General features: G+C 37.1%; 2 protein-coding genes across 2 annotated transcripts; one reads left to right on the forward strand and one right to left on the reverse strand.

The window, feature by feature from the left end:
• Positions 1–939: 939 nt before the first annotated feature.
• On the reverse strand, positions 940–6,017 carry bloc1s1 (biogenesis of lysosomal organelles complex-1, subunit 1). Its single transcript, XM_086293452.1, has 4 exons — positions 5,755–6,017; positions 5,534–5,606; positions 3,557–3,689; positions 940–1,968 (listed from the first exon to the last, which is right to left on the reverse strand). The coding sequence occupies exons 1-4, from the start codon at positions 5,813–5,815 to the stop codon at positions 1,858–1,860; spliced, it is 378 nt and encodes a 125-aa protein (XP_086149578.1). The 5' UTR covers positions 5,816–6,017; the 3' UTR covers positions 940–1,857.
• A 422-nt stretch (positions 6,018–6,439) lies between these two features.
• On the forward strand, positions 6,440–18,808 carry itcha (itchy E3 ubiquitin protein ligase a). Its single transcript, XM_086293453.1, has 24 exons — positions 6,440–6,567; positions 7,552–7,598; positions 7,872–8,013; positions 8,297–8,421; positions 8,897–9,028; positions 9,418–9,466; positions 9,606–9,784; positions 10,028–10,250; positions 10,342–10,437; positions 10,647–10,821; positions 11,457–11,526; positions 11,615–11,699; positions 12,316–12,444; positions 13,054–13,126; positions 13,288–13,359; positions 13,459–13,547; positions 13,660–13,819; positions 14,702–14,835; positions 15,242–15,382; positions 15,608–15,728; positions 15,899–16,003; positions 16,285–16,381; positions 16,486–16,558; positions 16,964–18,808. Exons 2-24 carry the CDS (start codon positions 7,574–7,576, stop codon positions 17,061–17,063), a joined length of 2,595 nt encoding a protein of 864 aa, XP_086149579.1. The 5' UTR covers positions 6,440–6,567; positions 7,552–7,573; the 3' UTR covers positions 17,064–18,808.
• Positions 18,809–21,719: the final 2,911 nt, after the last annotated feature.

The following is a 21,719-nucleotide window of genomic DNA, read 5'->3' on the forward strand; positions in this document are numbered from 1 at the left end:
CAACGCGTAACCATTTGGTTGGTGTGTTTAAAAAAAAGGTGGTGGGAACGAAACAAACAAAAACCCTTTTCTGTGAAGTGCACTTGGATTTCAAGATCTTCTTAAAGACATTTTAACATGTTACGTCAGGTCCTTTCAAATGGTGCACCACAAAGTGTATACAGTATATATTTTCAAAGCCTGAAGGTTCCTAGTTTATAGCGGCATGAATACTTTGTGTTTTAAGAGTATTTATACAAATTGTGATAATCCTGTAGGACCAAGCATGAGTACAATCTGTGACTGCCTCAGTTCACCTGACAGTTATATCAGTAATAAAGCTCATACAGTACTCTTTTAACAGTCTCTATGACCTGCGTAATTTTTGGGCCGGTGGAAAAAGAACAAATACATCCAACCTTTTTTTTTTTTACATTAAAATTAGATTAAGAGCAGTCTCGTGTGGTAAATTTCTTGCCTGTAATACGATTAGTGAACTCACAAGCCACACTCACTGACACGTCACACATTCCACAAACTGTCCAAGCACCTTAGCCAGGCAGGTATTTATCCACTTACTATATTTATATCAAAACTTGTTGCAATAGTTGCAAGTCCATAAATGCTAAGGTCTCTTTGGGAAGCCAAAAAAAACAAAAAAAAAAAACAATTCTTGATCCTGAAGTAATTTTGAAGGAAACTGCCCACTTGCAACCCTCATAGCCTTTAACTCTCACTTGTTCTCCAGTTGTGTTGTAAAGATTTAATCTGTGCTTACCCAACACTGACATCTGCTGTGCATATGAACCTCCTGACAACGTATCTCCTTAAAAAGCAGCCTACAGGCTTTTCTTTCTTAAATGAGGTACTTTATACAAATATTCACATTTCCTTGTTCCCAATTTCTTTATATGTAACAACTGTTCAATTAACACATTTTTTATAAGAAGAAAACACAAGTGAAGATTTTTAAACTTTATTAAAATATTTTTCCATCATTAACAACATCTGAAATCCATCCATCGTTCAGGTATCAGCCACAGAAAAGAAAGCCATAAAACAAAATGCTTTTTTTGGATATACTAAATAAAGGTAACCGGTGTTTATTATGTCTGTGGCTTCTTTAACCTATTGCAAAGGGGTAAACTGAATCTTTACAACAATGTTACTTTTTCCTCTTTTATTCAACAAATCAGGCAATGTAGTGAACCAATTTGTCTGACTCGGCCCCCACCTCTATCGCCTACTGTCACTCACCACATGGAGTGACAGGATCCCTGCAGGGCTGTGTTCTTAGCCCCCTACTGTATGTATGGCGTGTGCACACGACTATGTCCTGAGGAAGAATAACCAGGACCGGGAGCTGCTGCTGGCCTTCTACCACTCATCAGGTACGCAAGGACCACAACTGAGAATAGGAAGGCTATGCAAAGGGTAATTAACACTGCCCCAAAAATGATTCCTCTTCCACCCCTGGAGGCCATCGCCAGATTCTCCTGTTTCAGAAAAAGTAGGGCCACAGGTGACTCTTTGCACCCCCCCTCCCCCTCCCCATTTGTACATGAACTATTCTATTCTAAATATTTATCTACTGTTATTTAGGTTGTTGCAACCTTGATCTGTAAGCACCTCCAACACTGCTGCTAACACAACAACATAACAATTTCTGCACATGTGCATTTAATTGTTAAAGCAGCAGAATTCTGATGTTCATCTGAGCTGCCCTGGCAAACTTAGAGGGGAGTGCAGACACGCAAATAAACTGCTGACAAAGGCAAAACACATATTCGCTGATAGGAGTCAACTCAAGTAGATTTAAATGTTATTCCAGTGTATTCAGTTTCACTTGCAAATGTCCAGCACGTACATGTTCATGGTTTATGAGCAAGCAGACTGAAGCTGACCCTTGTGTACATACTCCAGCGCTGTTGCTATTGTCCTCATGTCCATCTCAATACTGCGTGCCCAGTTTTCTACATCTCCAATTTCCTGTTTAAATGAGAGCATGAAAAAATTAGTATTCACAACCTTGTTAATGTACAAATATAACCCACTATCAGCCGTCTTTAATTCCCAAAATGTGTTTTTTGGATTCTTTTTCAAAAGGGGAAAAGTGTGTTGAGCTCAGATTAAGTCCCTAATTAAAATGTGTTTGTACAAGCAATTCCTTGGTGATGTCACAAATAACTCCTAAGCCAATCATGATCCAGTTTGTATTTTACACAAGTGCGATGTGTTGACCTGGAACTGCCAGTGCACAACAGAGAGCGCAGATCTTTGGAAGATCAGAATCAGAATCAGAAAGGGGTTTATTGCCAAATGTTGAGCAGGTTTACAACATTAGGAAATTGCTGCGGTGCTTCAGTGCAAACATAGTGTCATAAATAGCACTTAAATAGACATGAAAAAATAAAAGTAGGGATAAGAATTAAAAGTGCTACGTAGAAAGATATGTGCATGAGCTATACATGAGATATATACATGAGAATAAGAATTAAGAGTGCTACGTTGAAAGATATATACATGAGTGCAGGTGGTGATCAGTGCCAAACATGGAATGATGCAGTGAACACAGCGTAGGGTCATGTGTTAGTGGTGGGAACAGTCATATGGTTATTGTTCATGTGTCCAACAGCAGAGGGGAAGAAACTGTTCTTATGGCGAGAGGTTCTGGTGCGAATGGACCGGAGCCTCCTGCCTGAGGGGAGCAGGTCAAACAGACTGTGTCCAGGGTGAGAAGGGTCAGCTGAGATCCGAGCTGCACGCCGCAATGTCCTGGAGGTGTACAGGTCCTGCAGAGATGGGAGTCTGCAGCCAATCACCTTCTCAGCAGAGCGCACAACACGCTGCAGTCTCTGTTTGTCCCTGATAGTGGCTCCAGCGTACCACACGGTGATGGAGGTGGTGAGGATGGACTCGATGATTGCAGTGTAGAACTGCATCATCGTCCGTGTTGGCAGGTTGAATTTCTTCAGCTGCCTCAGGAAGTACATCCTCTGCTGGGCTTTCTTGATGACGGAGGTGATGGTGGGCTCCCACTTCAGGTCCTGGGTGATGGTGGTACCCAGGAAGCGGAATGAGTCCACAGAGGTGATGGGGGTGTCAGTCAGGATGATGGGGGGGAGTGGGGCTGTGTGCTTCCTGAAGTCCACAATAATCTCCACTGTCTTCTGGGCATAAACAGTTTTGTTTGTATGTACTCCTGACGTTATTTAACACAAGGTTACAATAGTACTTTATTTGCTCCAGCGTCTAGTGTTACAGTTTTAATGTGTTTTACTCCTCACACTTGCACAAAGAACTGCAGCTAGAAGTTAGCCTGCTGACACACTTAAGGGGATGTCTTTTAGGGAATTTTTGGATAAAAATTATACTGACAAAAAAACATGTCAAACAAATTATCATTACAAGTACAATATTATTAAATATCATAACGTTCTTTTAACATTTTCATCCTAACTGACCTTGAAAAAATGCTGATGTTTGCTGCAAAATCACTTTGCAACATGACTGTGTTCAAGACTGATATGGTAGATTTGAGATGATGACAGACGACAGCCATTTCCTTTTAACCTACCTTTAATGCTTGATTGAAACCCTCCACCATACTGATCCACTGAGCAGTTTGTTTGGAGAACTGGCTTGCCTGCACTTGGAGAGTCTTAACCTCATGGTCAAGCTTTCGCTGGTTTACATATGCCTGTGCAACTCTAAAATGAAACAGAACAAAATAATGAGGTTTAGGGCATTATAATACATATAGCCGCTTCAATTTCAATACACTGAAACCATACACTGTTACTCAATATAGTAAAAATCTCTCTTTGTCCCAGAAGGATTTTGGTCTGGTGGCTAATCTTTTTCATGCAGGAGCAGCACAACAATAATGGTCTTTGCATCCCACTCTGAGTCTCTTAAGCTGATTGTCCTGGTTTCATCACATCTTTCACAATACATTGTTAATAATTTCAGCATACTGTTTTTGGCTGTGTTAAATATTAGGCGATGTCCATCCTGTTAAGAATAAACTGTTTGATTAATTTGGTCCGAAGAAGGTGTCAGTAATGTGAAAGCCTGGAGAAACAGTATGACTAAAATCTGATGTGTGTGAAAGCCTTTTGTCAGCCTGGCACTGACATACCATATACGAAGTAATCAGTCGAAAAATTATTATTAATTAGTGGGATACAAATAATAAATAATTACTAGCTATTAACATCACACTAAAATCAAGATACTTTTAAAATTGTTTACACTTGACTTTAAATAAGCAAAAAAATATTTAATGTAACATATTCTCTAACTTTATTGTCATTTTACATTAAATATCTTTAGATTTTGAATACTGGTTGTAAACAACACAACATGTGGAAAGTTAATATTGGGCTCAGAGATTTTTCACAACTTGCTTACTTTCCATTGACTAAATTTGCAATGTAAAAAAGAAAATCAATAATTACTGGTGCTGAAACAAGTACAGCTTTCAGAGCAACACTTAAAAGTAAATAATACAATTGGTGCAGGACACAGATGTCCAATATTCCAGAGAGATTGCGTGAAATGTACCTTTCTGTGGGACCTCCAAAGGTTGATTCTGTTCATCTGAACATAGCATTTTCAGGGGGAGAAACGTTTTGTCACTCATCCAAGTGACGAAACCTGGATGAGTTTTGGACCCGATCCTGGGGGTGGACCAATTTTTGGCGCAGCAATTTTTGGCGCAGCGCGTTTTGGCCTAAGCAAAAACCTGTAGGGATTCTGTATGTTTCAGGAGTATCAAGACACATTTTTGCTAAACACCGTGTCTCCTGTGGCTTTTAAACCCCAAAACACGATGTGACAAAAATTGGTCCACCCCAAGGATCAGGTCGCCCGACGCAAACAAGAGTAACATAGTGTACGCTGTTAAGTGCCAGGAGGATTGCCAGGACTTATACATCGGGGAAACCAAACAACCTCAGGCGAAGCGGATGGCACAACACAGAAAAGCTACCTCCGCAGTCTATTTACTAGACACTACAGTCTAGTGGCCTGTAGTGTCAATGATGAGGATGTACACATCCTGGACAGGGAGGAACGCTGGTTTGAGCGCGTAGTCAAGGAGGCCATTTACGTGAAAAGGCAAAGACCATCTCTGAATCGAGAAGGGGGTCTAAGGGTACATCTCTTGGCATCTTACAGTGCTGTGATTGCAGCCATTCCCCAACTCTATGTGAATGGTACTCATGGCCATTGATCAATGGGCTTTGATCAGTGGTTGTTGATCAATGGAACTGACCTCCCAGCGCATTGTTCCTTCAGTGGTGTTAGTTTCGATCATTATGCAAATGTACTGTTTATACGATTGGGGAAACCTGCAGTAAAATGAGACTGAAGAAGTCACTTGGAAGAGTGGCGAAACGTTACTCCCACTAAAAACGCTACGTCCAGATCAACAGAATCAACTTTTGGAGATTTACTTACCTGGATGACTGAGCATTCCTTAAATACTACCAAACCAAAATGAACAGCAAGAAATAAGCAAAAAGAAAAAAGAAAGGAATCACCGTCATACCCAACGTTGAGGTGGTCTACCAGGGCTTCTGTCAAACAAGTGGCTGCAGCAATTGCTTCACGTCTGCGTTTCTCTGTGAGAGAAAAAAGACATTACTACAATCAATCAACACCGGACTGTAGCACTGTGTGGTGCTGGGACATCCTAAGTCAAAGAGAGCTTTGTTTTTTAGCAATGGTTAGCACTGGCGGCTATCACTATCGATTTTTGTTATCACACACCCTGCAGCTCCTTCCGCTCATTTTGCTTCGCCTGGTGCTCCTTCAATAGACGAGATAACATCGTGCTTCAGCAGACGTTATATTAATGGCGAAAGTGACTGCTCATAGAACAAATAACATATCATTTACCACACCGCGGCGTTTCTTGCTGACTGCTAACAATTACAGCCGTGTCACGGGACTAAAAAGACGGATGTCACACGTGGGCGTGTCCACACTTTGGCCATCGAGTAAATGTCTGAATAATTTCATAAATAAAACCATATATTTTAGTATGTACTGCCAAACAATGTAAAATTTAAAGGAACATAAACGTATCTTGTATCTTGTTAAATTATACGATTGTTTTATCTTTTTTTATCGCGATGTCAGCAGCTTCAACATCCCTTCAAAATAAAAGCTTGCCTATAGGCTACATCTACTAATACTGCAGACAGAAATCAAATGACAAAACTACTCTAGTCCAGACTTATAATAGCAGAAAGCTGGGGGACAAAAATACCAAGACAAATATAGTCTGGTGCATCGTGCTGTTTTATTTTTGTCTTTTTGTTTTTAATGTGTATAACGTTATAATAAAAATTAACATGGTCTGACGCCTAATGTTGCTTATAACTTATATAGATAATCAGATTATATAGATAATAAGCCTTTTTCTCCAATGCTTTATTATGAAAAACTTGTACCGGAAAACCTGGACTTGTTCAAGCTAGCGGATCACTGGTCTGAGCTGATGTTGTTATCTTACCTGTCATCATTCAGACATAGCTGAAACTAAAGTTTTTGTCACTCTTTATCTTCTTCTTTAATCAGGTATGGTCACTTAGAGTTCTTCCAAGGAACAGCTTTGATTATTCCTCCTCTAAATAGTCGAATGAGTGAAAGTGGTGTTAGCATTTCGAGCGTGGGTTTAATGCATGGTTAGCTAAAGCCTTGATCGGGATATCGGTGTGCAAAGTTCCAGGTTCTTGAACTTGTCCGCCTTCGTTACAGTTATGAAACAGTTTACAAGCTGGCTAGTGATGGTGATGTGACAGCTTAAACGGAAACTCTACTAGAGTCTAGTGTTTAACGCTGTCTTAATAACTAATCTTCTGTTGGCTAACATTACTGCTAACCTGTGAGAAAATTGAGCCTAATGCGCAACGAGATCAGATATCAGTTTACTGACTGATATCCTCCGTCTCGTTTCCCTTCTGTTTATATATATAAAACCTCACAAACTAACAAGCAGAAATCATTTTACTCCATACAACCTCAGTTTCTCAGTACCAATATCTCAAACCTCAACATTGAACAATATGTATGCCAATAGATTTTTTTTTTATACTGACCAACCATTATTTAGTTCAGGCTCTGTTTTGATTACTAAAATTGACTGTCGATTACTAAAATTGACTGTCGATTACTAAAATTGACTGTCTAGCACACATAGCAATGCGGTTTGCTGATTTACAAGCTCTACCAGATGAGTGACAGATTTGGACAGCAGTTATGAATGATTTCCCTGGGCCTGTGTGCTAAGAAGCTAGTGAGGGTATAGCTCAATTTGTTTATTTGTGTATTGTAAACCACAGTCAATTTAAATATTTAACCAGAGTGATAATTGAGATAACATGTTATCTTTGAGTCAACAAAAAATGATCCCAGATACCAGAATCTGTCTCAAGTATCTCTTTGTTTTATTTAGATTGCTTACTCACAGTTGACTATAAATCAGGTTATATTTTTCACTCTTTAAGTATTAAGTTATATGTGATAACATTGATTGGAGGTTCATTTGTTGTTGCCACTTAGGCTCTAATGTTATGGATGAACCATGAAGGCCCAGTTGCAAGTTACTGGTAAGTTATTGTTTTTGCAAAATTTGTATGCTCATCATTTAACAAAAACCAGTAGAGGACTGTGATAAATTCTTAACGGTGTTTTCTTTTATCATTATTAATATGCTTAACATCTGTCATGGAAACCTAGATTTTGATGAATCCCTTGATCTTAAAAAATACCTTAAAGCTGGTTGTAAATAAACTGACTGCTGTTGAGCTCAGGATGCATGGGGCTACAGGAAGTGGTTTTAAAATCTTGGTTTTCCATGACTAGAATTTTTATTTTTCCAGTGCTTTCAGCTAAGCTGAAGGAAAACAAAAAGACCTGGTTTGGTCCAAGTCCATATGTTGAAATAGCAGTGGATGGCCAGTCAAAGAGGACTGAGAAATGCAACAACACACACAGCCCTAAATGGAAGCAGGCTCTCACAGTGTGAGTACAACTGTGAAAATTTGTTTAGGTCCATATTTTAGCAGAATGTTGCAATTGTAGACAGTAAATGTAATGTAAGATATAATGGAGGATTAAAATCATCATAGACTTATTAATTGGATTTCCTCTGTACTTGGAGGCGGGAAAAACAAAACAAAAAGTATCAATGCTTGATGAGTTTCAAACAAAAGCTAAGAAGCTGTACAGATTACCTCAATTATTTCTCTGCTGTTGTATCGTATTGGTTGGTGCTGTATGCTGAAAATTACTCACCTTTCTACAGAATTGTGACGCCGTTCAGCAAACTGATATTTCGTGTTTGGAGCCATCAGACACTCAAGTCAGACATTCTATTGGGTCTAGCTACATTGGAAATCAGCAAGACCCTTAAGGCCAATGACATGAAATGTAAGTTCATTTTCCTAAGTGGTGATTGGACCTCAGACCTGGTCAGTGTGCATAGCATTACAGTGACATTACAGTCTGGTCTACATTCCCTGTAAGAGCTACTTGTCTGTGATTTTTAAAGCACTGAATTAGATTCTTGTTGCACATGGTTTTTGAGGCATTCCATGTGACTGGAGTTTTTCAGCTCTGCTCTTTTCACACTGTCACAGTTTGGGCTAAAAAAGTAAACGTTGCTTTAAAAATCAGGTGATTAATAACAATCAGAGACCCCTTAGGAAATTGTTCTTCAGTATTTGTTTATTTTAGTAATAAATGTTACTAGGAGAACAATGTGCTTGTAGGAGCAGTTTTTAATTAAACCAGGACATCGTTAATAATTGCTTTTATTCTTTTGTGTTATGGTATCGTATGTGTTCTCTTGTCTTGTAATTACAGTGCCTGCTTAAAACTTGACATGTATTCTGTCCCCCTTAAGTATGTGAGGTCGTGCAGACACTGCAGCTGTGCTCTGACAGAGACCCCCAGGATCTTGTAGGTGACTTGTCAGTCTGTCTGGATGGCATGCAGGTAGACCCAGAAACCTTTGGCTTGGCAGAGAGAGAACAAGGTGAGAGACCACGCTCACACAAACCCAGTATACTATGTGGGACACATTTGCAATTTTAGAACAGGAATGCTCATAATCTGTAATTTGAAAATGAATAGAATTGCAGAATAAATTTAGCTTGTTACCATGTTGGTCATTATTAATGAATTTGATAGCAATGAGGTAACAAGGTGGAAACTGCTGCCAGGTTGTAAATGCTTATCAGTGTTCTGTGCCCTGACAAGACCTTGGCATTACTTGTAACCTTTATATCTACCTGCATTAGTGACTACATTTGCACCCAAGCATTTGAGAACTTGGGAGTTACACATACATTTTTGAATGTCACATTAAACATTTGTCTTTTACTTTGATTTTTATTTTTTATTTTTGTTTTTATGGCTTGCTAGCTGCTCTTCCAAATGGAAATACGCGGCAAAATGGAGATACTGGTGACAGGTCTAGTAAATCTTTAATTAATGATCTTAAGATACTATTGCATTAAAATATTTGGACATTGGTTTTGTAAGATTAAATAAACATTTTAAATCTTTGGTCTTGGAAAACTACTCAAATATTAAGTATTTTGTACTTGTAGGTCAAGCGGAGGTTCATCACCTTCAAGTGACTTGGATGAATGGGTCATTGTACCAAATGTGCATGCTGTCAATGGTACAAGTTCTCCCTCACGGTCTCCAGGGGGCTCCACTGCATCACTTCCTTCTGGACCTACTCAACCGCCCCCTCCTATGCGACAGAAACCAGCAGCTTCACCATGTAGGAAAACTATAAGACATCAAAGATTAAATGGCTTACATATACATCACATGAGTGATTTCAATCTCCCTCATGTCTAATATACCATTATTCTTTTATATACTAGCTAAAGCACTGAATACTGACTTCAGTCAGTATTAAAGTCACTACGCTTTTGAAAACAAATACACCTTTGAAAATAGAAAGAACATTTTTTTTCACAGACTTAAAGGTTCCCTACTCTTGTTCTTGCTCATTTCATAGCCTCTTCTAGCAGTTCTTCTCCTAGTGAACTCAGCGAAGGCCCAGCTTCCGATGGTTCCTCTCAGGCATCAGCTAGTGGGTGTTCAGATCAGCAGAATGAATCAAATGCAAGGGCGGCAACATCAAGTTCCTCACAGACAGCAAGTGTTCCTAAACAAGGGGCCAGTGCCTCAGCAACAATTCCCAGGGTGGCTCCCATAAACAATGGTCCCTTGCCCCCAGGGTAAAGAGCAATGCTTTCTGCATTTTGTTTTATAGGCCCCTCATTTAAGCTTATTTTCAATCTGTTTATTTAATTTGTATTTCTTCTGCAGGTGGGAGCAAAGAGTTGACCAGAATGGACGGGTATACTATGTGGATCACATTGAGAAAAGAACAACCTGGGATAGGCCTGAGCCTTTGCCTTCAGGGTGCCAAACATCTTTATTTTTTTTATACTACAGATATATATGTAGTTTGAATATTGTGTATTCAGTGGCATATAATTATCTATGTCACATTGTTTATAATCACTTTTACTATGTGGTAATGTGTTCTCTGTGGGAGTTTTTAATATCTAGAAAGAAATCCTTGGCAAAATAAACAACTTTTTTTTTTTTTTTGCTCTCCTTTTATGCAGATGGGAGCGCAGAGTGGATCCAATGGGTAGAGTTTATTATGTTGACCACATAACCCGAACTACTACATGGCAAAGACCCACACAGGAGTCCGTGCGTAACTACGAGGAATGGCAGCACCAGCGTAGCCAGCTTCAGGGAGCCATGCAGCAATTTAACCAGAGATTCATATATGGGGTGAGAGCAGTCACTGAATGTGCTTCAGACTACACATGAAGAACAGTTTGAAGATGTATTTCTTTTGATTTGCTTAAAGAGCCCATCTACGCATGGTTTTTGATCTATAAAATCATTTGTATATGGTGTACTTTTACCACATACAAAAATTATACTGCACAGTCCTTCTACGTCTTAAATTCAAATTTATAAATAAAAAAATAACTTTAACTTTTAAGTACTAAACACCTGCAGTCTAATGAATAAGCACTTAAGGTTTCAGCTTTCCACTTCTACTGTGTAATTTGCATATTTCATGCTGAACAATATATTGCAATAATTGTGTCTTGGAAACATTTTGGAACATCTTTCTCTTTAAAATGAAGTGACAGTGCAGACTTTGAGGTCTGATGTAGCTCTCGAGTGTGAAAGGAGCTCAAGTAAGGTTGCATGAGTTTGTAAAGTCCAGATAGCATGTTTTAAGTCTCGTGACTAAAAAGCTTTAAGCACCCGATGGAAATAAACATACAAATGCTCTTGGGTCAGTTTCTTCTCTGATTTTAAGTCTAAACTGTGTTTAAACAGACCGTGACAAAAATAGTTTTTACAGATGTTTTTGCAGACTTGACATTTGTAACGTTTTCTTTCTGGCTCAGCTGCAAGACCAGTTTGCAGCCACAGCCAGTAAAGAGTTTGACCCACTAGGACCTCTGCCTCACGGATGGGGTAAGTATCAGTGAGATTACAAAAATGTTTTAGCTGATGTTACTGACATGATAAATAAATGAAATGTGTTGATTTTCTCCTTCACAAGAAAAGAGAACTGACACCAATGGTAGAGTGTATTTTGTCCATCACCCAACTCGCAGGACACAGTGGGAAGACCCAAGGACCCAAGGGTGAGTGTATTTTGTGTTCTTGACAGTAGGGAGCGCTGATATGTCTAGAATAAAATGACAAGTGAAAGGAATGTCACTTTGTTTTTGGCAGGCCCAAATTTCTGAGTGACACATTTTAGGTCTGTGTTTCAGCCATCAATTTGATGTAGAAGGTTAATTCTTTCCATTGCAGGACTCCCTGAAAAACTGTCCTAACCTCTTAGGAGCTTGGAGTTTGGAACAGGTCAACAGTGGCACAGAAATTGCATGCAGATGATCTGGCAACTGTGAAACTGGATTAAATGTGTAGAACATAATGACTGGATTCTGACATCTTTGACAGATTTGGAATTGGATAGTTCCTTCAGAAAATCTTTGCTGTTGACCACTAACTGCTCTTAAATTTATGGTTTATGGATACACAAAGGGAAGGGTTTCTGTCTAAATGCTTTTTTTGTAACCAGCTAATCACAGTTAAGTAGTACGGAGGAAACCCTGCTTTTAAGGACGAGTTTTTAAATCTTTGATTCCATTTATTATTTTTTATTCATTTAACTTAAAATATACATTTTATGTTTCTTTTAAAATGATTTCTTTTAATGGTTGCATTTCTCTGTGCTTACTTAACTTTATCCAGGCTGCTGAATGACAAGCCTCTGCCTGAGGGTTGGGAGATGAGGTTCACTGTGGATGGTATTCCCTACTTTGTAGATCACAATAGGCGAACAACAACCTACATTGACCCTCGCACAGGGAAATCCTCACTGTAAGTTTTGGTATCTTGTGCTAACACGAGGGGGATCAGATTCATTTAATGGAGACAGACACAACTGCACGTTAAAAGCTTCTGTAGCCTGTGAATCAAAAAAGTCTTTGGTTGTTTTTATATACGTATTTATAATTATAATTGAGGTCATTCTCAACATAAGCAAACAACTCGGGAGTTTGACTGAGACCTACTCCAATGGTCTCTGTTCTGTGTTCTGGTCCGTACCTGGGTGTGTTACAGTGCTTACATTTGCATGAACAAGCATCATGAAAGGGGGGGGGATGAACAGAGTTCAATTTAAATGGGACAGGTGTGTCTCATTAATTTTTACAAAATTTGTATATGTTTGCTTATCTAACTCTTTCCACACTAAATTGCAAATGTCGAGAATATTGATTAGTGCACGCCTGAATATATTTAAATCAGCGATTGGTGTAAAATCAAATGAGCCTTATAATCTCAAGTGATCATGACCACAAAGCCTGGGTGTTGCTAAAGAAAACAAACAGGATGCTCAGAATGTCCAGAGATGAATATAAGCACTTGTTATCAAAATGTATTTTGATACTTTTATTTGACAATAATTTAATGTGGTCTTTTTTGTAGTGAGAATGGGCCACAGATAACTTATGTCAGGGACTTCAAAGCCAAAGTGCAATACTTCAGATTCTGGTGTCAGGTACGTGCTTTCAGCATATCATACTGTTTTACTACATATGCTGTTATGTTCTTCTTGTTTTTAATTACGTAAATGCAAAGTAAAGTGTAAATGATTTTGCTAGTGGACAGAGTTTTTAAAATCAATTATTTACATTGTTTACATGTTTTGTTTCCTCTTAGCAACTGTCGATGCCCCAGCACATTAAAATTACAGTTTCACGCAAAACTTTGTTTGAGGATTCATTTCAACAGGTAATTGTTTTAATTGGTTGTACTGTCTTCTCACCACATTTCTATATTTAATAACATTGTCTTTTCAGTGCTTGAGATGTGTAATTAATTCATTCTTAGATCATGAGTTTCCACCCACAAGATCTTAGGCGTAGACTTTGGATAATTTTCCCTGGTGAGGAAGGCTTGGACTATGGAGGTGTGGCCAGGTAATCTCAAAGTAAAAGCTGCACCACCCTGTTGCTAAAATAACAACACAAACAGTAAAAACTCGTGATTTTGTCATTAAAATCTAGTTTGACCACTTGTGCTTATTTTCAGGGAATGGTTCTTCTTGCTGTCTCATGAGGTGCTGAATCCAATGTACTGTTTGTTTGAGTATGCTGGCAAGGACAACTACTGTCTTCAGATCAACCCTGCCTCTTACATCAACCCGGATCACCTTAAGTACTTCAAGTTCATTGGGCGATTTATTGCCATGGTATGCGCACCATCTCTCAGTTGTTACTAATAAGTTTAAATCATTAGTTTTGAAACTAAATGTATGTGCATGATTAATCTGGTCTGCCATTGCTATATCCTACCATATTATTATGCCATACTACAGGGTGGGCCATTTATATGGATACGCCGTAATAAAATGGGAATGGTTGGTGATATTAAAGTCCTGTTTGTGGCACATTAGTATATGTGAGGGGGCAAACTCCTCAAGATGGGTGGTGACCATGGTGGCTATGTAGAAGTCGGTCATCTTGGATACAACTTTTGTTTTTCCAATAGGAAGATGGGCCATGTGACACATCAGACTTATTGGTAATGTCACAAGAAAAACAATGGTGTGCTTGGTTTCAATGTAACTTTATTATTTCGTGAGTTACGTTGAAACCAAGCACACCATTGTTTTGGCCCTCTTCCTATTGAAAAAGCAAAAGTTGTATCCAAGATGGCCGACTTCTACATGGCTACCATGGTCACCACCCATCTTGAGGAGTTTGCCCCCTCACATATACTAATGTGCCACAAACAGGACTTTAATATCACCAACCATTCCCATGTTATTACGGTGTATCCATATAAATGGCCCACCCTGTATATTATTACATTGTGTAACACATTAATTACTTTATGTGAATCATGCAATATTTTATGCTTTTGTCTTTTATTGCAATTTAATCACAATGATTAGATCTCAAATCTAATTATTGAATTAAATTTCAAAAAGAGATAGATGTGCCTTACAGAATAATATGTTTGACTTTCTCCCATAAAATTACAAATCTCAAATATGAGATAAATGTCTTCTGTTTATCTGTTGTTGTTTTTTAATTTGCATACAAAACCTTTCCATTTTATGTCTCTCCAGGCCTTGTTCCATGGCAAATTTATCGACACAGGTTTCTCGCTGCCCTTTTACAAACGTATTCTGAACAAACCTCTGGGTCTGAAAGACCTGGAGTCCATAGATCCAGAATTCTATAATTCACTCATCTGGATCAAGTAAGTTTCTGATGTACATGTGATAATTGAGTTATACTTGTGGTGGATGGTGTCGAAGACTTTGATGTATTTTACATTTGTTGGGTTGTTATAAGTGGACCAAAATTTGTGGATATATACATAGACTTCTGGCTGCTTTAAAAAAAAATATTTTCATTTCCTAAATATGTTTGCATATTGTTAGATACTAGGTTTTGATAACCTATGCACACAAATGAAGAGTTTGAGAGGACAAATTGGGTCATGTGCATTATTTGAGTAAATGATTTATGCTCCCGTAATTTGTCACTCACTGTGGAAATGTATAGGATTCTATAGTGACCTTTAGAGCAGACATAATAGCTAACTTCTTTTGTTTTTTAAACATTGTCAGTAATGACGGTAACTGTCATTGTCTTGCTTGTAGGGACAATAATATAGAGGAGTGCGGTCTGGAAATGTTCTTCTCCGTTGACAAGGAGATACTTGGGGAGGTCACCACACATGAGCTTAAACCAGATGGAGGGAACATTCTAGTAACTGAAGAAAATAAAGAGGAATACATCAGGTAGAACTTCTTACCTACCGTCCATATTCATTTGCTACTTTTACATGCTCCATAACATAATGTGGTAAACAAGCGTAACATTTAAATACACTGAATTCGGACATGTCATGTTTAAACTAAATAATCCTGTTTTCCTTGAAAACATTCATTTTTAAGCAGCACTTGACATCTCTAAAGTGGGTTAATATTAATTTATTAATATTTCATTATGTCATCTCTATGCAGGTTAGTGGCAGAGTGGAGGCTATCCAGAGGTGTGGAGGAGCAGACACAGGCTTTCTTTGAGGGCTTCAATGAAGTTCTTCCACAGCAATACCTTCAGTACTTTGATGCTAGAGAATTAGAGGTACTGAAGTCAATAGATGATTCTCTATAACCTTTACAAGTGTTTGAGGTAGCACTGGTCCTTTAAATACTACAGGGATTCTGTAACAATAAGGATTTAAAAAATTAGAGAAAATAAATACTAACATGAATGTTGGGCTTATTTATAAAATGTCCCCTTCTTGTCTGTAGGTGATGCTGTGCGGTATGCAGGAGATAGACTTGGTGGACTGGCAGAGAAACGCAATCTATAGACATTATGCCCGAACTAGCAAGCAGATAATGTGGTTCTGGCAGGTTGGTACTTAAAAAAAAAAAAAAAAAAAAAAAAAAAAAAAAAAAAAAAAAAAAAAAAAAAATATATATATATATATATATATATATATATATATATATATATATATATATATATATATATATATATATATATATATATGTTTTTGAATCAGCTGTAGCTGCTTAATTCAGTGTGAATATTTCTTTTTCCAACTGAAAAACAACAAATGGAAAATTAGTATCACTGTAATGTACGGATATCAGCCTTATACTGGTGTTAACACAAAACTGTCTGTTAACAGTTTGTGAAGGAGATGGACAACGAAAAAAGGATGAGACTTCTGCAGTTTGTCACAGGAACCTGTCGTCTTCCCGTGGGAGGCTTCGCTGATCTAATGGGTATTAACAGCGAACAGACACATGACATTTGTACAGTAGTATAAACCAGTATGTGATATCAAAATCATATTTAATCTCTTTATCCTTATTTTTGATCAATATAGGAAGCAATGGTCCACAGAAGTTTTGCATTGAGAAAGTTGGAAAAGAAAACTGGCTTCCACGAAGCCACACATGGTAAGACCAGTAATTCTACATTTGTACAGGTTTCTTCAGTTCATGTGTTAAACCTCGTGTCATATCCGGCTTAATGTGGGATTAAACTTTCATGACCAAACCCTATTAGTCATTTCTGATTCAACCGTTGCAAGCGTTCCTTTATTTTTAGCCTGAGATGTTGGTGTTTGTTGTTATATAATGCTATGTGAGAATACATTGTTGCTCGTTAAGTGTTTATTTAGCAGATGTCTTCGCTGTGCGCAGTACCGTGGGACATTACTGCAGCTGAACAAATGTTATCATTTATAAATGCAAACACAACACACTTGTCATCATTATGAATGACCTAGAAAGAAAATGTTAACTTAATACTAATAGAGCACTTCTGGCCACCCTCTGTTTCTGTCTTCTTGTTTTATGTAGCTTTAATCGTCTGGACCTCCCTCCTTATAAGAGCTACGAACAGCTGAAGGAGAAACTCATGTTTGCCATAGAGGAAACAGAAGGATTCGGGCAGGAGTAAAACTATAAGTGCAAACGTATAGGATGGTGGTGATGGCGGTGGACTTGGAGGAGCCATATCCATTTCAGACAAGAGCACTTTCCAGCAGATTGTCTTTGTAGTCAGAAGCTGCTTATGATCTGGTGGAAGAACTTATTATTCCTTCTTATAGTTTGTCACAATTGCATATTCATAAAGAAAAAGCTGTATTGTTAAAAATTAGTTTGCTTCAAACGAGACCTTAAAAATCCTCTTAACCTGGTTTCACCTCTTTCCTGTAGTAAGAGGTGATCAGTTCATTCCTAATCCACTGTCAGGCGATGGAGGCGGGGCCTTTCTTGCATTGTCGTGTTTGCACTTGTATGAAGACCGACTGCAGTTTCTACATCTACATGTGTGAATATGCAGTAGAAACTTATGAGACACTTTCTGGTTCTATGCATGAGCATGAAGAACCATATTTGTGCATTTTGTCTTAAAGGATGGAAGTTGATATGTTAAAAACAACATCAGAGGTTCACACATGGCTTTGAATCTTTCCTATTTTTTATGAATGAAATGGATCCCCCCCCCAAATCGCTGACTGACAGACTGTAAAGACTCCCGTAGCACTTATACAGTTTCTTTAACACTTTTTGCAAAACATAATGATAGCTTTATCTTATTTTGACAGGTTTATTTCTTAAAAATTTAATGAGTTAAGATGCTGAGTACCTTTGCACATTGTTGTGTGAGCAGTAAGATGCTTTGATTGTTCTTGAAAGATGTGGTATTTTTATGTGCAATTGTTTTGTAGGAAACATTTTTCCAGATAAGAGTCAAAGCTGTTTGATCATTTTTATAACACTTTGATAATATTTACCATTTAGTGTTGATTTCAATTCCAATATGAAGTTGGTGACATATTTGGTGAAATTAATGTGATTGTGATTTGAGAAAAGATTACCTTCCCATACTGTGCTGTATGAAATCAGATTTAAGTGTGGGCGCTCAGCACTTTTGTCAGTCAGGGAACATGACGGGCTTTTCCTGATAATTAACTTGTTACTGATGACGTGGAATGTCAATGAACAATTTCCATGAGATGGTAACTGATCTCTGCTAATTGCCCAGAGCAAAGTATTACATGTGCTGATGCTGGGTTTCTGAGGCAACCACCTTTTGTTTTCTCTCCCACAAAATAGATAAAATGTGGCACATTTATTAGGAAACAAAAAGGTTTTTAAAAAATTGTATATTTTTGTGTGTGTGTTGATGTTATGATACCACAATACAACAAAAAGGATTAATGACTATTCTGATTCTTAACAAATTTATCTGTGGCTAAGGCAGTTTATGTAAATATACTCCGAAGTTTAATCAAAAGAAAAGTGACTTATTCTAGCAATAGAACTTCTTAAGTTGCTGGCAAGATGTGAAATAAGATCTGAATTATGATAGCAAGTGCCCCTAGTTTTATAGGGCGTATGGCTTTCAGATTTGTACAGTTGTATTGTATTTCATGACTTTTCAAAATGTTGTCTGCTGACAGATATAGTTTATTTTAGGTAAAGTATCACTTAAATAAAATCTTTGGAACCAGTCTAACAAATGAGTTAAATTAATTAAAGAACCCTTAACAGAGGTAATCAATTCCGAACAGTCCCAAAGTAATTACACACGTGATATCAATGGTCAGTACTAAGAGTTTGTTATTTGTTTTACTTGTGGTAAGGTATAGAAATTAAAACTGCTCTGTTCTGCTAAAAAGAAAAGAAAACTAAAAATATATTTTGTATTTAAAACAAATTTACCTTGCTGAGGAATTATATTCACATTCACGTTTTAATAATTTTGTTGCCATTATAAAAAGACTTTACTTTTTCCCCCTTTTACTTAGAATGTAGTTCTATAAGTGAATGACACCAGAAACAAAGACGTAGCCAGTGAAAGTAAGCACATTTTAAAAGATCATTAGGTCAGTAGGTCTTAATATTTTTTTATAAACAGGATTGAATAAACAGACCCAAAACTCATATTATGATTTCTTTTTTTAATTTATTTATTTTTCTTCCCACTGTCCAGCCTTCAACCTGTGGTAGTGTGTATGTTGGCAGCGTGGTGTAAATTATCTGCAGTAATTCCAGTGTGTGGCCCAGAAAATGATTTTATACATGGTGTCTTTAAGATACAGATTGAAATGTAAACAGACAAAATACTGTCATTTTTAATGTACTCATGTGTGAACCATGTGGCTGTTTTTCCCATTTCATGTCGTCAGCACTGCAGGTAGGAAAAAAAAAAAAAAGACTTGTCTGATGTAAGTGATCCCTCGTTGCCCTGATGAGTACATTCATTCAGGCCACACCTCCACCGCCACATACCAGTTTTTCTTCATTTAATTGTGTAGGATGTTTCACTTGACTTCACCTCTATTCCCTTACTGGTTGTACACCCATACACTTGCAGTGTAGCTACTCCTGTGCAGATTAATGTAAAAAAAATGCATAAAACTTTTTTCTTTTCTTTTCTTTTTTTTTTTTTAAGTATGTTGACTGTTGAATATTTAACAGGTAACAATATTACAGCACATTGACACTCGGAGTGGTTGAATTAACCACTTCTGTGTTTAACCACCACTGTGGTCCAGGTCATGGGGCAGATGAATATATTTAAAAAAAATATGCAAAATGGTGTTTGACTTGTTCTGATTGCACAGTCATTCGAATAGTAGACTAACATTTTTTATACACAAGTGGAAGTTTGTGGATAAATATTAGGAAGATGAATTTCTTGTATCAATGGATTTAGTAGATTTAAAAAAGAGCAATAAAACAATTAAAACACTGAAAGTGTGATGGGTATTTTGTACACGTACATTACAATAACTTACAACACACAACTCATTCATTTTGTAAGTATATTTCTTCCGAGTCTAATTGAATAATTTTTTTTTTATGTTGTCTTCCACTTGAATTGATCTCTTCATCTTGCTGGGTTTATTGTTGCCCTTTGTGAGCTGAAATTTCCCAAACAAATCTATCTCTGTCTCCAACAGTTTTGTCAGAGTGCTGTCTTCATTTACTTTTAGCAAAGTGACCTAAATTATGTAAGAACTGCTGTCTTTGAAAACACACAGAAGATACATGAAAGAAAACGAGAACTCTCTTTGTTACAAAACTACATATGCTGGGTATGTTGATGGGTGTTGACACAGAGAATGTACCAGAATACACCAGATGGTATGTAAGATGGCTCTTGGCAACATCATTTAACAGGAGGATGCTTACTCCATTATGTAACAGCTGAAACAGTGAGTGAACTACCAAGTTCTAGCACTGTTTCACTATGCTGTTTGTACTTTTGAGAATGTTGTGTTGCTTTCTTTCAACTGTATGTTGTAGAATAGAATTAGAATTCAACTTTATTGTCATTGCACATGTCACAGGTACAAGGCAACGAAATGCAGTTTGCATCCACCCAGAAAGTGCTTTAGCAATATATATATTAGCAATAATATAGTTATATAGATATATTACAAAAATGGGTCTATTGTAGAGAGGGTACAAACCATGGGTCTATTATGGGTATGTTACAATGTACATGGTATGAAGGTATGTTATGAATATGTTATAACTATAAGTATGTACAGGCTGTAGTGAGTGTACAAGCTATGAACAGGATATAAATATGAAACTATACAGAATTATGAAATATGAACTATACAAGTCATAAACAGTTGTATAATTGTATTGTACAGAATGATTTTCTAGACAGCATTTATAGTGTGGATGTAAGTATTACTTGAAATCCTGGTTAAAAGGGTGATGCCTTTCAAAAAACATAAGAATCACAAAATATACAGTGGAGAGCACAAAAATAACAATTAGAATTCATTGCATAATTTTACATTAGTACTTGTATGAAGCATCCACTCTTACATTATGTAATATGCAATAATTAAATGACTAACACAGTTTCCTTAAAGTTTCATATTTAGTTGTTTTGTTTAATAGACAGAACAAATTCTACTAAAATAAGAAATGAGCATGTTTTTAGAATAGGTTTTCTTCCACCCCAAAGAACAACGTTAATAGTACTCACCACACCACTGTATGTGCATGTCATAAGCCATTACTTAACATTGTGACTCAGAAACTGCTGTCTGCTAATTGTTCTGTTACATAATATTAATTATTGTTTCTTTAAAACTTGACTTCTGAATTATAAGCATATGGTACTTTTTATTTCTACTAGAGTTATCTACTATAAGTTATTAATAGTTATCAAGGTGACATTTCTAAAGATAAGAACAAGAAATGATGGGGAACTGTATGAATCTATTACATAAGTAAAGTGTCTGCCTGAATTACATGGGTGGTGTCTTGGCAAATGTGCTAGAATACTGCATGTGTACATGCTGATACCTCTAAACAAATTATGCCCTCTCCTTGTTGTTATTTTAACATCCTAAAATTTGTAACCGTTCTTGCAGGATAAAGTCAAAAACTGGTCTTTGGTCTTAGGCTTGCATTTAAAGTGAAGGTTGACATAAAAACACTTCAGTTTTCATATGAGATATTCACATTTGCATTATGTAATAAGCAGAAGATGAATAACTAGTGCAGTAATGTATCAAAAATTAGGCATTTAATTTACAGTCAGCAATAAATTGCAGTGCAATAATAATGAGGTGCA

Source organism: Aulonocara sp. 'chitande type north' Nkhata Bay, linkage group LG5 (assembly GCF_057382095.1).
Source record: "Aulonocara sp. 'chitande type north' Nkhata Bay isolate Kocher_YH1m ecotype deep benthic linkage group LG5, A_spYH_male_GT1.1, whole genome shotgun sequence".
Taxonomy (NCBI): domain Eukaryota; kingdom Metazoa; phylum Chordata; class Actinopteri; order Cichliformes; family Cichlidae; genus Aulonocara; species Aulonocara sp. 'chitande type north' Nkhata Bay.

Coding starts and splice junctions, on each gene's coding strand:
- itcha (XM_086293453.1), top strand. CDS start 7,574: ATGAAGGCCCAGTTGCAAGTTACTG. Junction 8,422..8,896: donor TAAGGCCAATGACATGAAAT/GTAAGTTCATTT, acceptor GTCCCCCTTAAG/TATGTGAGGTCGTGCAGACA. Junction 10,822..11,456: donor ACCAGAGATTCATATATGGG/GTGAGAGCAGTC, acceptor TTTCTGGCTCAG/CTGCAAGACCAGTTTGCAGC.
- bloc1s1 (XM_086293452.1), bottom strand. CDS start 5,815: ATGTTATCTCGTCTATTGAAGGAGCACCAGGCGAAGCAAAATGAGCGG. Junction 5,607..5,754: donor TGAGCGGAAGGAGCTGCAGG/GTGTGTGATAAC, acceptor TTTCTCTCACAG/AGAAACGCAGACGTGAAGCA. Junction 1,969..3,556: donor GTTTCAATCAAGCATTAAAG/GTAGGTTAAAAG, acceptor TCATTTAAACAG/GAAATTGGAGATGTAGAAAA.